This window comes from Corvus kubaryi, unplaced genomic scaffold, assembly GCF_017639235.1.
Source record: "Corvus kubaryi isolate FWS band 111438036 unplaced genomic scaffold, C.kubaryi_AGA036_p1.0 37383, whole genome shotgun sequence".
Lineage (NCBI taxonomy): Eukaryota > Metazoa > Chordata > Aves > Passeriformes > Corvidae > Corvus > Corvus kubaryi.
In genome coordinates, this window is record NW_024581125.1 from 1925684 (window position 1) to 1943638 (window position 17955).

Here is a 17955-nt window from a genome sequence, read left to right on the forward strand (position 1 = left end):
TGAGTTCTAGTTCTGTTTCCCTGACACTTTAAACTTTCACTTCCCTGCTCCACTTTCACTGCATTAAAACCTCTGGAAATAAAACAGTGTAGACACGTTCTTTGTCCTTGTCAGCAACCAGCCAGCCCTGTCCTGCATCTCTGCTTAGATGTTTCCTTTTAAAAAAAAGCTAAAAGACTTTCTTTGGCAGGAGATGAGGACTGCAGGTGCTGGAAAACCAGGAGAGATACTTAGTCTCTGAGCTGGTCTCAGTTTTTACTTTAGTCCCCACATAGATGGATGTTTCTTCCTTTGGCCTGTGGAGCATGAATTAATTTTATATGTGCGCAACGTTGGGGAACATGGGGAAGGGATTCACCACAGAGCCTCAGAGCTCTTGCAAAGTAGTAGGATTAAGCCTTTTGTAGAGAAACTGAATTGTTTACTTGTGACTGGTACCTGAAGAGATTAAAATATATCATTAGTATTCTAAGAATTGAATCAAAACTGTGCTTGAACTGCCAGTGGAATTACTGCTTGCCTTAATTTTCAAATTAACAGTCTGTTCTCTGACTTTCGCTGCTGTCCCTTTGTCCAGCTGCATGTAACCATCTCCTTAACTAATTTCAGATGTGATGCTCTACATCCTCTCCTGCTTCCCTTCCCAGTTCTAATGCCTTTCTCTTCTCTTCTCTTCTCTCTGCCTGCTGCTCCTGGTTTTCCTGCGGCAGCCTTCCGAGTACAGCTGCTACCTTGGTTCGGGATCTCGGGCATCCTCCAGAGCCAGCTCTGCTCGGGCCAGTCCAGTGGTGAGCTCCTCTATTTCTCTTTGTCCCTCAGCTGTTTCATTCCTCTCTTCTTCGAGGTCTTTTGTGTACAGAGAGGTCACTGTCCCTCATGAGGCAGTTCCTTAGGGCGTTAGTTGGACCTCCTGGGCAGTGCTTAAGACAGAGAAGCCAGAGGAGAAATTGCAAAACTGAAGTGATTTCTGTGCAGATGCACATGTTTTTACAATAAAAAGTATGCTTTGGACTCTCATGACAATGCCATATTTGCTTCAAATTGAGAATAAAGCACAGCAAGGTTATTGTGGGAAAGACTGGGTTGTTGATGGAAGTGCTGTGTCTCCTTTGGGGGAGCAGGAAACCCAAACTCTTAGTTGCAGCATTCAAGCAGTTCTGTTTCTCTCCAGTGAGCAGTATTTTGGTGCAAAGCTGCAGGGCTCTCCAAAGGCTGGATTGGAACATCTTTGTGGGACTGTGGAGTGCCAGACACTGCAGTCTTTAGCACGGTGAAGTGCTGGAAGGGTAAGAAGTACCCAGCAGAAGTTGTGGCTGAACAAGGCTCAGGTGCTAAAGGCTTGTCCATCCCTTGCTTTTAGGGCATTTCTGTCTTTAATTTTTTTAATGGCACGTTATGCTTTCTCTCTGTGGCTCTTCCTCTCTGTAGCTGTTTACAGCTCTGAGTATCTTCCCTGATTTTTTTCCAAGCCTGGGGACAGCTGCTGAGTGCAGTAGGATGTCTTGTAGAGGAAACATGCAGCTTACAGTAAACTAAACTATAATAACATTAATTTGCCACAGAGAGTGAGTTTTGTAGGCTGCCATTTGAAAACTGACAGAACAGAGCTGCGTGCTCTGAAGTTTTGGTGTTCCAAGAGTACATTCATAATAGAGGGATTTTCATCAGATAATGTATGGCAGCTGGTGAGCTAAAAATAAATCAGTATTTTAATTAGCCCCTGAACCTGAGTCCCTGAGCTATGAGTTCTTGCAGAATATATTAGTAATACTTCTAAAATGGCTTTGCAAACTGAATTTCAATTACCCCCAAAGCAAAAATTAATCAGAATAAACAGGGATTCCATTAAAATTCTGGAAAGGTAATAAGAACTGGGTACCCACACACTGCAGTTGGTTTCTATTAGGTGTTTTCTGTATTCCAACTGAGTCATTGCTGCAAGTTGCTTACAGGAGTCACGGATGCTGAGAGGTGCAAGGGAGGTTTTTTAATTTTAAATTCTCTGCTTGCACTTTGCCCTCTTGGTATGCAAGTGGCTGGAGATGGTTTGATGTGTCAGCACCACGCTGAATCTGCTCTGCAGGGAGACAACAGGCACTCCTTAAATTACCTTTTTTTGTTTCAATTAGTGGTTTATTGCCCGGTGTGAAGAGCTTCCCTTATCTCTGTCACCTTGAAGAAGAGCAGAGAGTTAATGTCACAGTGAGTCCAGCTGATCCTAAAAGTTCTTAACGCTACACGGGGTCAATCCAGCAGCACCTTGTGATTATAATATTTTTTTCCTGTATTAAACAGATATTGCTTTTCCTGTAGCTCAGAGTGAGGGATCACTTTTACTGACAGGCTTCAAAGTGCTCTGGTAGCATTTTCAGTCAGGTGCTTGAGAGTGGAGAATGATTCCATGGAACTTTCTAAATGAAAGCATACAACAGCTTGTCACCGCAGCTCTGAAATTTTTTTCTCAGCGTGTTGTTTCCCCCTTCTATCACTGTTCACTGAACAGTGAGCAAAAAGCAGCAGCAGTTTTCCTGCAGTAGTTTTCCTGCTGTGCACAGCTTTGCCAGCCCGTGTTCTCATTTGTTACCATGTTGGTGATACAGTCACAGGCAGGGAAATACTTAAACACAATGTGTGACTATTTGTCTCTGTAGTTATTTTAAGATTTTACTGTATCTGAATGAAGTTTGCTGTTTGTTTATTTTTCTTTAACATTTTTCATGTTATCCCCACTGGTAATTATCTGCTGTCCTTGCAGTTACTACAGATATGCAAATACGTTGTTTAATATTAAACCATCCTCACATAAAGTACAGATCTTAAGACTACTGAGAGCAAACATCAGATATTTCTGTACAGATGGGGGTAAGTCTTGTGCCCGAGTTCTCAGCGTGTTTTGGCAGAGCTGGGCCAATTTAATATGAATTGCAGGAGTTGTGTTATTTTTCTTTTTTAAATTAAGAAGCTACGAGTGAAAAGCAATTATTTCTAAATCTGGAACAGACTCAGAATGCAGTAGTATTTATCTGAAGGCTTTCTAAGGCAAGGCAGGCAAAACAAGAGGAGAGGGCACATTTTGCTATGGTGAGAAGATGATGGCTCATCCTGGGTCTCTCCCTTCTTTTGGAGGCTCAGGCAGCAACACAAGCAGTTGGAGTTCAGCCCGAGCACACAGAGTTGTGAAATATCCTGAGCTGGAAGGGACCCACAGGGATCACTGAGTCCAGCTCCCGGCCCTGCACAGACACCCCAACAATCCCACCCTGTGCATCTCTGGGAGCAGTGTCCAAACACTCCTGGGGCTCTGGCAGCCTTGGGGTCGTGCCCATTCCCTGGGGAGTCTGGTCAGTTCCCCAGCACCCGCTGGGGGAAGAACCTTTCTCTGATATCCAGCCTGATCCTCCCCTGGCACAGCTCCAGCTGTTCCCTGGGTCCTGTCTGTGGCCACAAAGAGCAGAGGTGGGAGCTGCCCCAGGGGAGGAAGATGCAGGCCATGATGAGCTCTCCCCTCAGTCTCCTGAGCTCCCCCCTCTTCATTTGGACAATCTCTAACAGCTTAATATCGTTCTTATATTGTGGCACCCAAAACTGCCCCAGCACTCAAGGCGAGGCTGCCCCAGCCCAGAGCAGAGTGGGACAATGCCCTCCCGGGCCTGGCTGGCCATGCTGGGCCTGATCCCCCGGGACAGGGATGTCCCTCCTGGCTCCAGGGCACTGCTGACTCGGATCCAACTGGCCACTGACCAGGATCCCCATGTCCCTGCTGCTCTCCAGCTTCTCATTCCCCACTGTGTCCATACATCCAGGTCATACATGCAGTGCTCAGGTCATACATCAATGCCCAGTTGTGAACACCTTTGACCATTGACAGAAGCTCATCATGTTCTCACCAGAAATGAAATGAAGATATTGACAGACCTAACTTTGATGGAGGCACTTGCGAAGCTTTGCCTTCTCTGTATCTGAAGGTTTAGGGTAGGTTGTATCCTAGCCCTGCCTCTGACAGTCTGGATGTGCTTTGGGCCCCTCTGGAGTGAGGATTTGCTGCAGTGCTAACTTGCATTTCTGGGACTGATAAGTTTGTTTAGGCAGTGACGTTTGGCATAGCACTCATTCCTGAGAGAAGATTCTTCTCACAAACCCTCTTCAGACCTGACAAATTTCAGCAGTGGTTTTCCCCTGCTGACTGTGAAAGGCTTGTTGCTAATTGCTAGAGTTAAGGTGGCTCTCGTTGGAGAAACAGCAGGAGCTCTGTTACTGCCTGCCCCAGCCCAGCTGATCAGACTGGTAAGATGGGGGTTGTAGAAGGGGTTGTACTGACTGCAGTACCTCTTTTCTGCTTTTTAATTCCAGATTTTGTAGATACCATCCCGTGTTCAGCTCTAGCCTAACAACTTTCCTCTGCTGTGGGCCATATTTCTATTTCAAGCTGCGCTGTGCTGCTTTAAGGGCAGGAAATGATCTTAATTTGATTTGTCACCAAAAAACCCCCTTGCTTTCGTGAGGAAGTTGAGCTAAGTGCAAGATCTGAGCTGGACCTGGGCAGTGACAGCCACGTGCTGAACACTGAAGTTGTTCTGATACCTGAGCTTGGGACAGACAGAAGAGTTCCAGGCTTGTTCAGGAGCCTGGAAGCTGGAAACTGTGCCCCAGTCCTGGTCTTTGTTGATTATAAGAGCCCTTTACTTGCAGTAGGTGTTTGTTTGGTGGGATGCTCTGTGGTAGTGCTGCAGAGATTCATCTTGGCCTGGACACTCCACTGGTGGCAAAGAGCTTCAAGGGTTAACCCTTTTAATCTATGGAAAACAGGCACTTTATCCATATAAAGGCTTGTGGGGTGGCTTTGCTCGTGTTATGTTTCCAGCTGTGGTGAGCTCTGATACTGCTGACATTTTTGTAATGTGCCTCTGGATTTATTCCGAAATCACTGTCAGAAGAGGCTGAACTCTGATCCCACTGCACTTATTTTGCAGAGACCAGCCAAAGCAAAGATGTGCGTGCTGGAGTTCCTCGGAAAATTACTTCCTTTTCCTGCTTTTTTACGCACTAAAGTACAAATTGCCCCAGTTGTTGGTGAAGAGGAAGATAATCTGTGATTAGAGACAGACCCATACCCTTGCGCAAATGAAAAGTAGTAGTATTGTGTAAATTAAAGGTACCATTAGGTGAATCCCTTTTTAAATCTCCTTTACCGACAAGTATTCTGTCAGTCCTTTATATTTGTGTGTGGAAAAGTCCCAAAGCCAGGATATTTTTATGAAGGGCTGTGCTGAGTACTGTGAAGGTGGAGAAGTTCTTTTCAGCCTATTTAATAATAGCAGTATTCTTGATTGAATGCTAATACAGAAGGTAAGTGTTTTGGGCAAGAATTCTGTACAACATCAAATAAAAATAAACATTTCTCTCCTGACCTTTCAGTGTTTCATTTATTGCTGAATCAACTGCCAGAGGGGGACTGGCAGAAGGCTGGAAACCTGGAGTTCCCTCTAGTGGCTGATTCCTTTAGGAAAAGTTTATATTTTTAAAGGAGTGATACTGTGAATACATTTATCCGAACACGAGCAGGATGAAAGCTGAATAAAATATTAACCTAAGATTAGGCTTCTCTCTTTCTACAAGACAGATTTTGGCTTATCACTGCCATGCAACCATAAAATTAAATGCTGCTGGTTTCCGACTGGCTTTTTGCTGATAAAAGTGTCGTGTAGCAGGAGGCATCTAGGTAATGTGGGGGTGTTATTTTGGTGTGAGGAACTGGCTTTTCTCAAAATTGTTTGAGTTTTTAAGGGTTAATATTTAAATAAATTGGTAGGGATAGTTACTGGTTTTGAGGAGAAACTGCTCTGAGTATGGCATTCATGGCACCGGATGGATGTGTGCAAGGGCATCACTAGGGAAAATGAAATCTGGTTGGTTTTCTTAACCATCTCAATTTTAGATGTTACTCAATAGCTTTCATTATTAAAGATTATGCCCCATTAGAGTTATTACTTAAGATAGTTTTGCAATAAAGGTGTAGCAGGCTTCATAGGTGTGGTTATGGGTGCTCTGAGTAGAAATACTCACTGTAGTCGTATCTCTCACCACCTTGTCTTCAGCATTCCCCTTTGTAAATGGAAGCTTTTATTTGACTCATGTGATGCATCATTAAAACAATATCAATATTTACTCCCTTCTTTATTTTGCTAAAAACTGAGGTTGCACTTGGTTTCACAAAATAGAGGCCATTGTGCAAATGGCTGAAGGAAAATAAATATTTTTAGTTGTGCCCTGGAAGACAGATTTTGCAAAGGCTGTACACAGATTTCCAGAGGTAGATGTGTGTGTACACACTAATCTTTTATCACATGCCACTACTGACACTGCCACAGCTGTCTTGATAAACAACAACACAGTGTTTGGCCGGGCTAGAAGGCTGCCAAACCCAGCACTTGGAGCTGTCTGGCATGAAAATAAAAAGCTCTTTGCACAACTCTTGTTCATTGGGTCTGAGTTTAAGTGTCTGCCTTCATTAATGACCCTCTCTTATTGCCTCCAAATTCAGAGATTTGAGGGAGTTTTCCCTAAATATTTTGTGTATTCAGTGTCTTTGCAAAGTTTAGATCTAGTGCTTTAAGTCTGGCTTATTTTACTTCAAAGCCTCAGACTTAAGTTTTCTTAATGCTAATTCGTAGGGAATTTTAGCTGTGAGATGCCAGTGTAAAAAGCTGATTTGTAACAAGTATCTCTCAGTTCTGGGATTATTTTTTTTAGTAGGGTAACATTGGTAGCATCAAAAATGATGAGTAGGATCATCCCCGTATTATTCTATATAATTCAAAGAAAAAACCCCAACAACTGTGCCAAATGTGTACTGATTAGAAAGAGATGTAGGTTTTTTGAGTGTGTTTTCAATGGAAATTATCAACTTAACCTCAATTATCCCCTGCCTTCCCCTGAATCAGGTCTGTCCTGATTGTTTTTCCAGTCATTTCAAAAACACTATTCCCTTTGGCAATTAGACTCTTCTTGGTGTGGGGAAGACATTCATTTTCTAGGAGTCTTTCGGGAAACCATCTTGACTGTGCTGAATGTTCCAAGAAGAATTCAGGACTTGTTGAGTTCTGCTGAGTTTTTCATTTCATTCAGTCCTTTTTACACTTAGTTCCATTTTAGATGGAGATATTCCGTAACTTTTAAACATTTAAGCTGCCTGCATCCATGATAATTTCCTGTCCTCCTAAATGCTACTTTCTCACTGTTTGGGTTCTTCTAGACTAGTTTTAGTGCAGGATCTCTCTTCTAAATTAGTAAATTGCAGGGAAGTACTGAAACCCTAAAAGAGCCATTTATTTAGACTTTGGGCTGATCCCTGATGTTTGACTCAAGGATCAGTTTTGTAGTCTTGGATCTCTGAAGTTGCAGTCCCTGTTGTCTTGAGTGGGGAGTATTTACCACAGGTTGGAAGCTTTAGATTTCAAGTCTAACTTGGTATCTTGCTTTTTGGGAGGGGGAGGATGTGGTGGCATTTCTGGTATATTACTGCTTTCTCTTACCCTTTATTGACTCTATTAATGATTCCTTCTCAATCTCTCTTTTACAGATTGAGGAAAGGCCAGAAAAAGACTTTGAGAAGGTAAGAAGCATCTCATCAATTATTCTGACAATAGTGCATTCTTCATTCCTTTTGGTAGGTAGAGTTTGCCATGGGTGTACAGAAATCTCCTTTAAGATCCATTGTGGGGCAAAAATTTGAATTTTTGGAGCCTTCTGCTAAAGGATTTTTGAAGATGAACTTTTCAGCCCCTGCTGACTCAATGTTAAATAGGTGACCTTCAACAGCAGTTGGCTGAAACTGCTTTAGGCCAAGCCACACAAATACTGTGTGTGTTTATTAGATCTTGGTTATGAGACCTAAGTTATTTATGTAAAAATAAATAAATCATCATAATAAAAGAGGAGGCTACTACATTAACCCTGAGTACAGTTGAATAGTTCATGTGGCCACTGCTGCAGAGTAAATAAATATCCAGAAAGGAGAGGAGCTTCCAGAGCTTCCACAGAATGTATTATTACAAGTTTTGAAAATGCCTGGCAGGTTTATACTAGCCCCTAAAGACTTTGTCCAATTAAGAATTTATAGTTAAAGGCTAAATTATGCAAAATCCTATTGCAGTATTATTTAAATACTTCTGATCTGCATTTTTTCATTAGTTTCCTTTGTTAAATCTCGATTTTGATTTTTTTTACTTAGTCTGATTTTAATCAAAACTGCATAATTTAGAAGTGCAAGGATTGGTGTAATGTGTGTATAAAAAAAAAATCTAAAACCCCGTGATTTGTCTGGAAAAGAAAGTTCTAAGCAGGTTTATCTGTGTGTGATCCTAGGGAGCACGAACTGTCTCAAGTTTATCAGCAGCTACCTTGGCTTCTCTGGGCGGGACTTCTTCACGGAGAGGCAGTGGGGACACGTCCATCTCAGCTGACACAGAGGCATCCATCAGGGAAATCAAGGTGAGAAGTAATTAAACCCAGGATAAACTATGGAATATCCTTCAGGCTCCTTTCCCAGGAAGAAGCTGGCAGTTGTGGCGGTGAATTGGGTGCTGTGAAGGAGGAGTGAACAGCTTTGTTGGTGATATCTCTCAGCTCTAAAAGGCACCTCCCATCCTGAAAAGGGAATGATAGGAGGATGGAGATAATACACTGCACTCCTGGAGAGGAGAGGAGAGAGCCTGTGACAGAAGATGATCATCAGTAGAGAAGGGCTGGGCTGTGATTGTTGGAGCCTTTGAACCTGGGTCTGCGCCTTGTCCTTAATGCTGAAGATTCTGTTTTTTCCAGCCAAGAAAGCAGAATTAGCACAAATTCCTAACCAAGAAATCTGCTTGTTTGGCAAGGCCTCAGCTTAGGATCAGAGCCCTTAACGTGTGTGGGAGAGGTGTTGAAAGGAGCACTTTGAGCGCTGCTTGTCCCTCCTGGCTGCATTATGCCCGTTAGCGTCCCTGGCATCACTGACCTTTCTCGCCGTCTCCCTCAGGACATCTATGAGTTAAAGGACCAGATTCAGGATGTAGAAGGCAAATACATGCAGGGGCTGAAAGAACTGAAGGTACTGGTGTGTGAGCATTAACCCTGGCCCCAGTGTGAGCCCCAGAGCTGCCCTTGCATGCTGTTCTGGAGAGGTTGGGAACTGTGTGCAGAGTGTCTCATTAACTGGCAAAGTGTCTGTTCTGACCTGGGTTGGTTGTGGTGAGAAATGCTTCCAAGTGTTCACTGAAAGGTTGCTACTGCATGTTGTCTTTGCTGGTTTGAGGTGGTTATCATTTTATTAGCAAATTAAGATTATTTGGGTTTTTTTTAATATAGTTTCCTAACCCAGGAAACCTTCCAATATTGGGAGATGAAGTAGAACTCATCTCCTGCAGGACTAAAAACAAATCTGAGTTTAGAACCTTACATGTTTTTATTTTTATAAGGTCACGTGAGGTGTCATTTTGGTTTCATCTTTAGATGGCAGAAGACACCCTTAAAGAATTCTTGCAACAAAACTCCATGTAACGTAGCCTGTTACATGAAGAAGGAATGCTGAAGCATTCCATGAAGCCATAAATACATTTCGGTGTCACAACCAACTTGTACATCCATGTACCACCCTCCTCATAAGTGAGCAGTGATGTGAGCTGTGGCTTTTTGGAAGAGGCAAATAGATAAATGCAACATTTGCCAGCATTAATTGCTGATTGTGTTATCAGCTCAATGCTGTGACAGATGAAGGTGTTGCCATCTTAAGTGAGTTTTCAATGGAAACAGAGTAGTTGAGCCATTTTTTGGTAAAATTTGGGGTTTTTTCCTGGTCACTGAGTTAGCAGATGGAGCAAAATAATCACTCTGCTAAAAGATTTAGGTAGTTTTTCAATCCATGCCCCTTAGACTGCCTTTTGGGGTGATTTGGACCTAAGCTGCAGTGTTTGATGCTAAGAAACCAAAACGTGGCATGCTGAAGGAGTAGAGCAGAACTTCCTTAACTTTTTCCTGGCACATACTTCCTTTCCAGCTTCTTTCTGAGCTTTCCAAATCCTGGTGGCTTTCCTGTCCTTGGTATTTCCAGTCTGGAGCTGGAAAGTGCACCAAAGCACGGTTAAGCATTTGGAACTGGACAAATTGATGTCCTCCAAGACAAATCATCTCACTTGTTAATAGAAATGTCAATTAAACTGATCTAGATTTTGCCAATATCATCCTTAGTTCTGTTTATTGGCTGAAAAAGGAAGTATATGAAACTCACCCGTACTTCAGTTGAAATAATTAAAATTACACAAGTTCCAAGAGAACGTATTTGATCTGTAAACTAAAATGTTGACATGTGTGTCCTCCTTGTTTGCACATTTACACGGCTTTGTTTATATAACTCTTTGTTTATATAACTCTTTTATTTCTGTATTAAAATCAAGTAGCGCAAAGTTTGCCTGCAGAAATGGAAAGTTATGCTAATCTTTATTTTACCAACATTTGTTGTTATAAATATCTCAGAGTCTCATATTTGAATCAAGCTGGTAGAAGGGGTTTTCAAGACACTGGGAGTTGTATCTTAGAAAGTAATTTTGTAAAGAAGGGATGTGATTTAGGAAACCTAATGGGAGATCACACATCAGGTCACAAAAGCTGCAGCAGCTTTCTCTTTCACAGTGAATTCTAATCCCTGAGTCAGTATTTAAGGGTTCCCACACTGCAAGGATCCCTGAAATTAGTGTGAAGTGGCTGTCAGACTGCCTTAATTTCAGGCCTCAGATCTTAAATGATCTTAGATCAAGGCCAGTTTACCTTTAAAAAAAAAATCCCGACTTGTCATCTTCAGCAGCTGCTTTGAGCTGCCAATGTGCAGGGGCAGGGGGAGGAGGGAGAAGGAAGAAAACCGGGAAGGCAGAAGCTGAAGCAGCAGAGAACAGGAAGCGTTTTATCCGTGCTGAGGTAAGGCTGCTTGCTTGGAAGCACAAGTGTGGTGGGGACATGGGAGGTTTTCCTCACCTTGGGGACAGCTGGGAAGCCTCCAGCACAGGATTCATGCTGCTTTCCATAGGCAAACTTAGTGAGCTTGTGGTTTGGGGCTTTATTTTCTCACTGAAGGTCTTGGTTGGCAAAGTGTCCTTCAGTGCTGACTCTGACCGGGTTTGCTTGTTCTCTGCAGGACTCTCTAGCTGAAGTTGAGGAGAAATACAAGAAGGCTATGGTGTCAAATGCTCAACTGGACAATGAGAAAACCAATTTCATGTACCAAGTGGACACCCTGAAGGATGCGCTCTTAGAGTTAGAGGAGCAGCTGGCAGAATCCAGGAGGCAATATGAAGAGAAAAGTAAAGTATGTAAATAGCTCTGGCATGGGACATCACAGGGAGAGATTTGGAGGGGGGTAGAGATCTTTGGGAGGAGGCAGCTAAATTGTTATTCAAAATTTTGAACAAGTTGCTGGTTTAATTACTGCTAAGGCAAGTGGAATAGCAGCTTATTGTGTACTTGTGATCATACAAATGAGAATTTTCCCCAAGCCATTTCTGAGGAAGGGGAGAAATGTTCTAGCTGGTTGATATATTGATATTATCACATCTCCTTTTATATTCCATCTCTAAAGTTAATCTGGAGCTGTTTTACACGCAAAGATGTCTCCAGACAGCCTGTGGGAGAGTTGTGCAGTTCAGGCAGCTCCATGGTTAAGTGTTGAGTTTAATTTTACATGAATTCAATTAGTGATTTGGTGTTAAATAAAAAAACTGGGACTTATGTTTTCAGAATTGCCTTCTTGTAGCTTGGGGCATTTGACTACACCCCACTTCAAAACACAACTCCTGGAAGATACAGTGTGGTTTTTTCTTTTTATTTAAAAGTCCAGCTAACCTTCACTGCATTGCCGTGTGGGAAGAGTGAGTTAAATTCCCATCCGTTCATCTGTGCAGTCTGTAGGACTGGAGTGTCAAAGCTCTTCAGCCTGCTGCTCAGCTTATGAAATGGGCTAAATGATGCCACTTCTATATTTGGTGCAATAATAGCATCTTGGAAAAAGGACAAACTCGATAAAAATTGTACTCTTGTGGGATTGTGATTAGAGGGATATTCAAGAACTACATTGCAGTAAGCATTTTCTTTGTGTTTGGGCTTATTTTCCCCATTTTGATGGGATGCTATTTTTGATTAATAATAATCTTGTGAATATTCCATTATTCACAGGAATTTGAGAGGGAGAAGCATGCTCATAGCATATTGCAGTTTCAGTTCATGGAAATGAAAGAGGCTTTGAAGCAGAGAGAAGAAATGCTTGCAGTAAGTAACTTTTTTTTCTTCTTTTAATGGCTTCTTTGATTGGTACATTCCAGTTAGCAGTAGAGTGGAGAATGTGAGGTATGGAGAAATTTATTCACTATTCAAGTTTCTCACCAGAAGAAATATTAGTGTTTCAGGCCAAACAGGTTCAGAGCTGACTAATGCAAATAGTACTTTCCTAAGTATTATCTTATTCTTCCTAAGTATTGCATTTTGGACAGCTGTTTGTGGAGATGCAGAGGAAAATAACAGAACTGTATAACTTGTTTTAAGTCATGTTGTGGATAAGAAGGTTGTCTTCAGGAGCACAGGTTCAGTTGGGATCTCAGAAACTGTGCATTGCAGATACTCATTTACTTTAGCACCTGACTTTTTTCATTCTTTGCCATCACTGCAATCTTGGCCTTCTTTGTTAACCTGTTACCTGCTTTCTGTCTTCTTGTTTTGCTCCTGCCCCTCAGGAAATCCAACAGCTGCAACAGAAACAGCAGAGCTATGTCAGGGAAATTTCCGATCTTCAGGAGACAATAGAGTGGAAGGACAAAAAAATAGGGGTAGGACTTGTCAACTCCTGAAATCTGTTCCAAGTGGCACTGTCATTCTCCACCTGGTCCTGCTTTTATAAAACCCCATGGATAAAACCCTCCTTAGTGCCTTTGCTTGGTGTGGCTGTCCTAAGATGTTGCCAGTGAAGTAGCAAATAGCAAGTTTTGTCTTTGGCCAGTATCTTAAAATCCAAGGAAAATCTAGCAGCTGGTCTGCTTTCAGACCAAGGGTAATTGATTTGCTGTGCTGCACCATTTGCATTTGCCATATGGAGAAAGGAAGTGCTATTTATAATGCAATTCCATCAGCACTGAATTTTCGCTTATTCAGATTTAATCTGCGGACTGAGCAGAAACGGGAGTGGGATAAAGAGGTAATAGAGCTATTTATAGGCTGTTGGGATGAAAGTCTCCCTTGCTTCTCATCCCTTCCCACCACCTCTTACCAAAGCCACATGGAAGCCCACTCTGGTTTTCTTTTCCAGCTGAACACTAAAAGGCTTCCTGTGAATAGAGCAGGAGAAAGAAATATGGCAGCTTGCCCATGTTTGTGATGTCCAAGAATTTGTAGCAGCTTGAAACTGAAAATTGTCTAATTTTTTTTTTTTTATTGTTCTACTTGTACTTATATAGAAATACTGGGAGGGGGGAGTTTGGTACCAAATATGCATTTGCACATGGTACATCCCAGACCAAGGATGACTTAATGGCAGTTTTCAAATTAATTAAAATGTAAAATAAAAAGGCTCCTGAAATCCAGTGGGTCTACTTCCATGCCCTTCTGTTAACATGTAGGAATGGCATGATGCCTTCAGTGTGCATGCTAAATCCATGTGGATATGGATTAGCTTGTCTAGCAGATAGGAATAAAAAATGGACCCTCATTTGAAGGATCCCTCATGAAGAATTTGGCTCTGAATGTCTTTGGCAGGAATTCTTGGTTATTGAATAAGCTGTGCCTTTCTTGGATTTGAAGTTTCTCTCTCTGTATGCAAACTTGGTCCTTGAATCTGTAAACTCAACCTTTGTCATCTGTGCCCCTTCCATCCGCTGAATATCTTAAATCTGCTCATTCTTGTCTACATTTGCTTTTCATGGCCTTTACTTGTCTCCCTTCTTTTCTTCACATCTCCTCGCCCTCTGTCTGTGTTGGGAACTCAGGCACTAGAGAGGCAGAAAGATTTCTTTGATTCCATAAGGAGTGAGCGGGATGACCTTAGAGACGAAGTGGTTGTGCTGAAGGAGCAACTGAAGGTATGCAAGAGGGATAAAAGAAATTTATATTCATCTGCTGACCCTTTCCCCCTGTTACATCTGGGCAGAAAAATTAAGTCTAGTAGCAGTAACTCAATTTTCATGTTGCCTATAAATTGCCATTTCAGGGATTTTCTATATAAAGTCCTTTCCCCTACTATTGATTGAGAGTTCTTAGTGTAGACTGGAGTCTTAAGAAGTTGTTTTTGTAGGAGACACTTCTCTGAGGAACATCTTATGCAGCAGATTTATGTTTAAAAACAAAAAAAAAGAGCTGGGATCACATGCTTTCTGTCAGGATGGCTGAACTGAGAACTGCAGTATCTGTTCTCCTTCCTGACTTCCAGCCATGTTTAATGGAATGATTGAAGCAATTGTTTATTCAGAGTATCACGGACAAGAGCACTTGACGATCCTTCCCTTTCCGAGCAGCAGGCTCTAAAGCATTGCTTTTGCTTCCCACAGAAACATGGAATAATCCCAGACTCTGATACAGCCACCAACGGGGAGACATCAGACATTCTGGGTAATGAAGGACACTTGGATTCTTCCCGAACTGTTCCAGGCACAACTCAGGCATTAAAGACAGGAGGGGAGGGGATGCTAGGTAAGTGCTGTGTGTCCTTTCAGCCCCTCCTGCCTGTCTGTCCTTCATTCATCCACCTTTGCTTGGATGGGGCAGTTGTTAATGGGACAATTAACACACCACGAAGCATGCTCCTTGTCGAATCACCCCCTGTGCATTTTCCTGCTTCATGTTGATTATCACTCCCAGCGTGTCCGTGTCCGTGCAGTCTCCTCCAGGGGCAAAATTCACTTCTCCTTCAAGGTGACAAAGGATGGGAATACAAATAGGACATTACAGATAAGTAGCAATCATTCCCATCGCCATTTAAACCCCGAATAGGAAAATTGTCCCAGGATAATCCTACTGTTGCTCAGTATTTTGCAGCACATACCTTAAATAATCAGGAAGAAAAGGCGTTTTAGGTTTCTATAAAGAACTTGTATGTGGTTCATTTCTATCCCTGAGAACTGTGTCTGCTTGAACAGCAATGCTGGGCTCTGCCAAAGCACACCAAAGGATAAATTCTTTGCTCCTGGTATCCTGTGGTACTGAACAGTTAAAATTAACACTTCTGTGTTTTTACTCGTTACATTAACACTTAAATTCAAAGGATATAGTTGATGTGGATAGCATTAGGAAGGAGAAATCTGGTTGGCAAAACCTCTTCTATGTGGTGAATGGCCATTTAGAGAACTATTGTACTAGTGTAAGGAAAGGAGGAAATACTTCTAGTTTGTTGGATTTTTGATCTAAATGAACACACTAATAAATAGCAGCAGGCAGCCAATTGTTGCAAGTGCAAGTTCTCTTGCTTTGAGCTTTTGGCTGCTTCTTCCTCACTCAGTTTCTGTGTGGAAACAATGTGGAACACCAAAAACCAAGGTAAGGGTGTATTTTTAAATGTAATGTGTTTTCCGTATCTCCTAATTCTGGTGGGTTTTTTTCAGAAGAGGTACAGCATAGACTCAAAAACTAACTAACAACAAACACTATTGTTTTAATATCTGTTGCTTGTAAATACAAATTGAAGGAAAACTGTTACAACAAAAATAACCTTCAAAAAACCACAGAAGTCCCCACCCCTTTGGGTGGCTGAAATAAGGGGCACAGATTACCTTAGCTTTGATCTGTGGTGGGAGGTCTGAACAGACAAACCATTTGCTTGCCAATCAGATTTTACATTCAGTGTCTGTCATGTGCACTGATGATGCCTGTTGGAGATTTTAAAAGTAGAATATGACTGAATAATCCTTCAGTATTCCATTGTAATGGCATCAGACTCCTGCATGAATAGAGAGGTATCAGGGTTGAAGTTGCAGAGAATATTGCTGAGGAAAAACAGTCCTTAGAGGTACATCTGCAAGTATTGCTGTTAAATTGCACTGCTTCAGCCAGTTGTTCTCCTCTACGAAAGCTGTCCTTCCCACAGCCAAGAGCATAAATCTCCTCCTTTACAAAAACACGAGCCAGCACCAGAGACTTCTTGCTTTGAGAGGGTGGTGGTGAGTTTCACTGATCAAACCCCCTGGATCCTTACTAATTCAATCGCTGCTTTGCCTCACATAATTGGCAAAAGCTGATCTTTTATTAACCTGTTCTTCTCATTCTGTCTTTTGGGTTTTAAGTGGGGAGATGTGCTGTGGTGTGGCCCCCTCAACTTTCTCAATGGTCTTTTAGGCAAAGCCAATGAAGTGGAGATGAAAAATGAGATTTTGGAGGATGTGGGGAAAAGAGAAATCTTGCAGAATACTGAGCATGAGGAACACAAAGAGGAGTCTGAGGAGGAGGAAGTACAGACATTGCATGCTGCTGAAAATGCAAAGGCAGAACAAATGGTTGAAGAACGGGACACCCTGCCAACAGTGATGTTACCAGAGAGTAGGTTTGCAGAGCCAGCTCAAAGCCTCACAGAACCTGTGTCAGGGAGCACTTCTTCAAATAGTGATAGTGACACAGATGGCTTGAGAAAGGTCACAGAGTCCCTGGGCACAGCAGTCCAGCAGCCTGAGAGTACAGAGGCTGAACACCATGACTTGAGTGCAAGGACAGACGAGAACTCGGAGCTGGGCTCTCTGCAAGACCACCAGATTTTTGAGACTCCTCAGGAAATGCTTTGTGACTCAGGTACAGAGCAGGACCTGGGAGAAGCCACACTCAAGCAGGAAGAACAAGAGGATCTTAAAAGCAGCCATGCCGTGAGTGATAATGAAATGGATGAAGAATCTGACAGTACAAGTGAGAGCAGTGAGTTGGTTTCTAACCAGGCAGGGCTACCTGAGGGAGCAGTGGCAGGCTTGCTTAGGGAAGAGGGAAATGTGGAGAGTTCCACTCCAGAGGAGCCCCAGCACTCAGAAGAAAGTGCTGACAACAAGGTTGCAAATGAGGAAAAGTTTGTTGACTGCACTGATGGAAGAAGTGATAAAACAGCAGGTGACAGAACTGAAGAAGATGAGGTTGAGAACACAGTTCAGGGTCAGCCAAGGGAGACTGAGTCTGTGGGTTTAGAGGGGACAGAGTCACATGAAAGGGATGTCCCAGCAGAGTCACTTGAAAAGGAAGGTGGAGAACATCAGGCATTCATCCAACCAGCTTCTTCAGAGGACAGTCCTTCAGCATCACCAGAGGAACCAAGTACAGAAGGTAAAACTGAAGATGAAAGTTCTACAGCTGAGAAGGATGGACAGAAGGAAGAATTAATGGAAGAGCTGGAGGAGTGTTCAGGTTCTACTGAAACAGGCGAGCAAGGTGTGGCATCTGTGGAGGCAGGAGACTGCATTCCTGAGGGAAAGGGAAGTGAGCTGCAGCAGGCACAGCCAGGCACGGAGCTTGTGAGAGAGGTGACCATTCCAGAAACCCATTTAGACCTGAGTCCTTTAGATGAGAAAATTAACGAGTCAGAATTGGATACAGGGGATGAGGCTGGGGAAGGAAAGGAAAGTAGGACCGAATGTGTAGAAGATTTGAATCCAAAGGTAGAAATTCAAACAAGTCAGTGTAGTGAAGAAACAGCAGGTGGTACAGAAGGAGAGAAAAATGTTCCTTTAGAAGGTGAAGTGCAGAAGGTGGTTAAACAGGTAGAAGGTGAATCTGAAGAGGAGTCAGCTGTAGGTGTTACTGTAACTACTGAAAGCAAAGCCAGTAAAGAAACATGGAAAGAAAATGAGCAAGAGGTAGAGCTTGCAGACCACCCTGGTGGGGAATTTGCTTCTGAGGAAGGTGCAAATAATTCCCTGGCACAGAAGCCTGTGCAAGATGAAAATGTTAGTGAACAAGTGGAATTGGAGGAAGGTGCAAATA

General features: G+C 42.6%; 1 protein-coding gene across 1 annotated transcript in view; it reads left to right on the plus strand.

Annotated features, from left to right (window-relative positions):
• Positions 1–17955, plus strand: part of LRRFIP1 (LRR binding FLII interacting protein 1) — a 102863-nt gene that overhangs the window by 72083 nt on the left and 12825 nt on the right. Inside the window, exons 12-20 of the mRNA XM_042035352.1 lie at positions 711–788; positions 7580–7612; positions 8365–8490; positions 9017–9088; positions 11165–11335; positions 12199–12291; positions 12753–12845; positions 13998–14090; positions 14556–14697. Coding sequence (XP_041891286.1) covers positions 711–788; positions 7580–7612; positions 8365–8490; positions 9017–9088; positions 11165–11335; positions 12199–12291; positions 12753–12845; positions 13998–14090; positions 14556–14697 — 901 coding nt within the window. The remainder of the gene's footprint in view (positions 1–710; positions 789–7579; positions 7613–8364; positions 8491–9016; positions 9089–11164; positions 11336–12198; positions 12292–12752; positions 12846–13997; positions 14091–14555; positions 14698–17955) is intronic.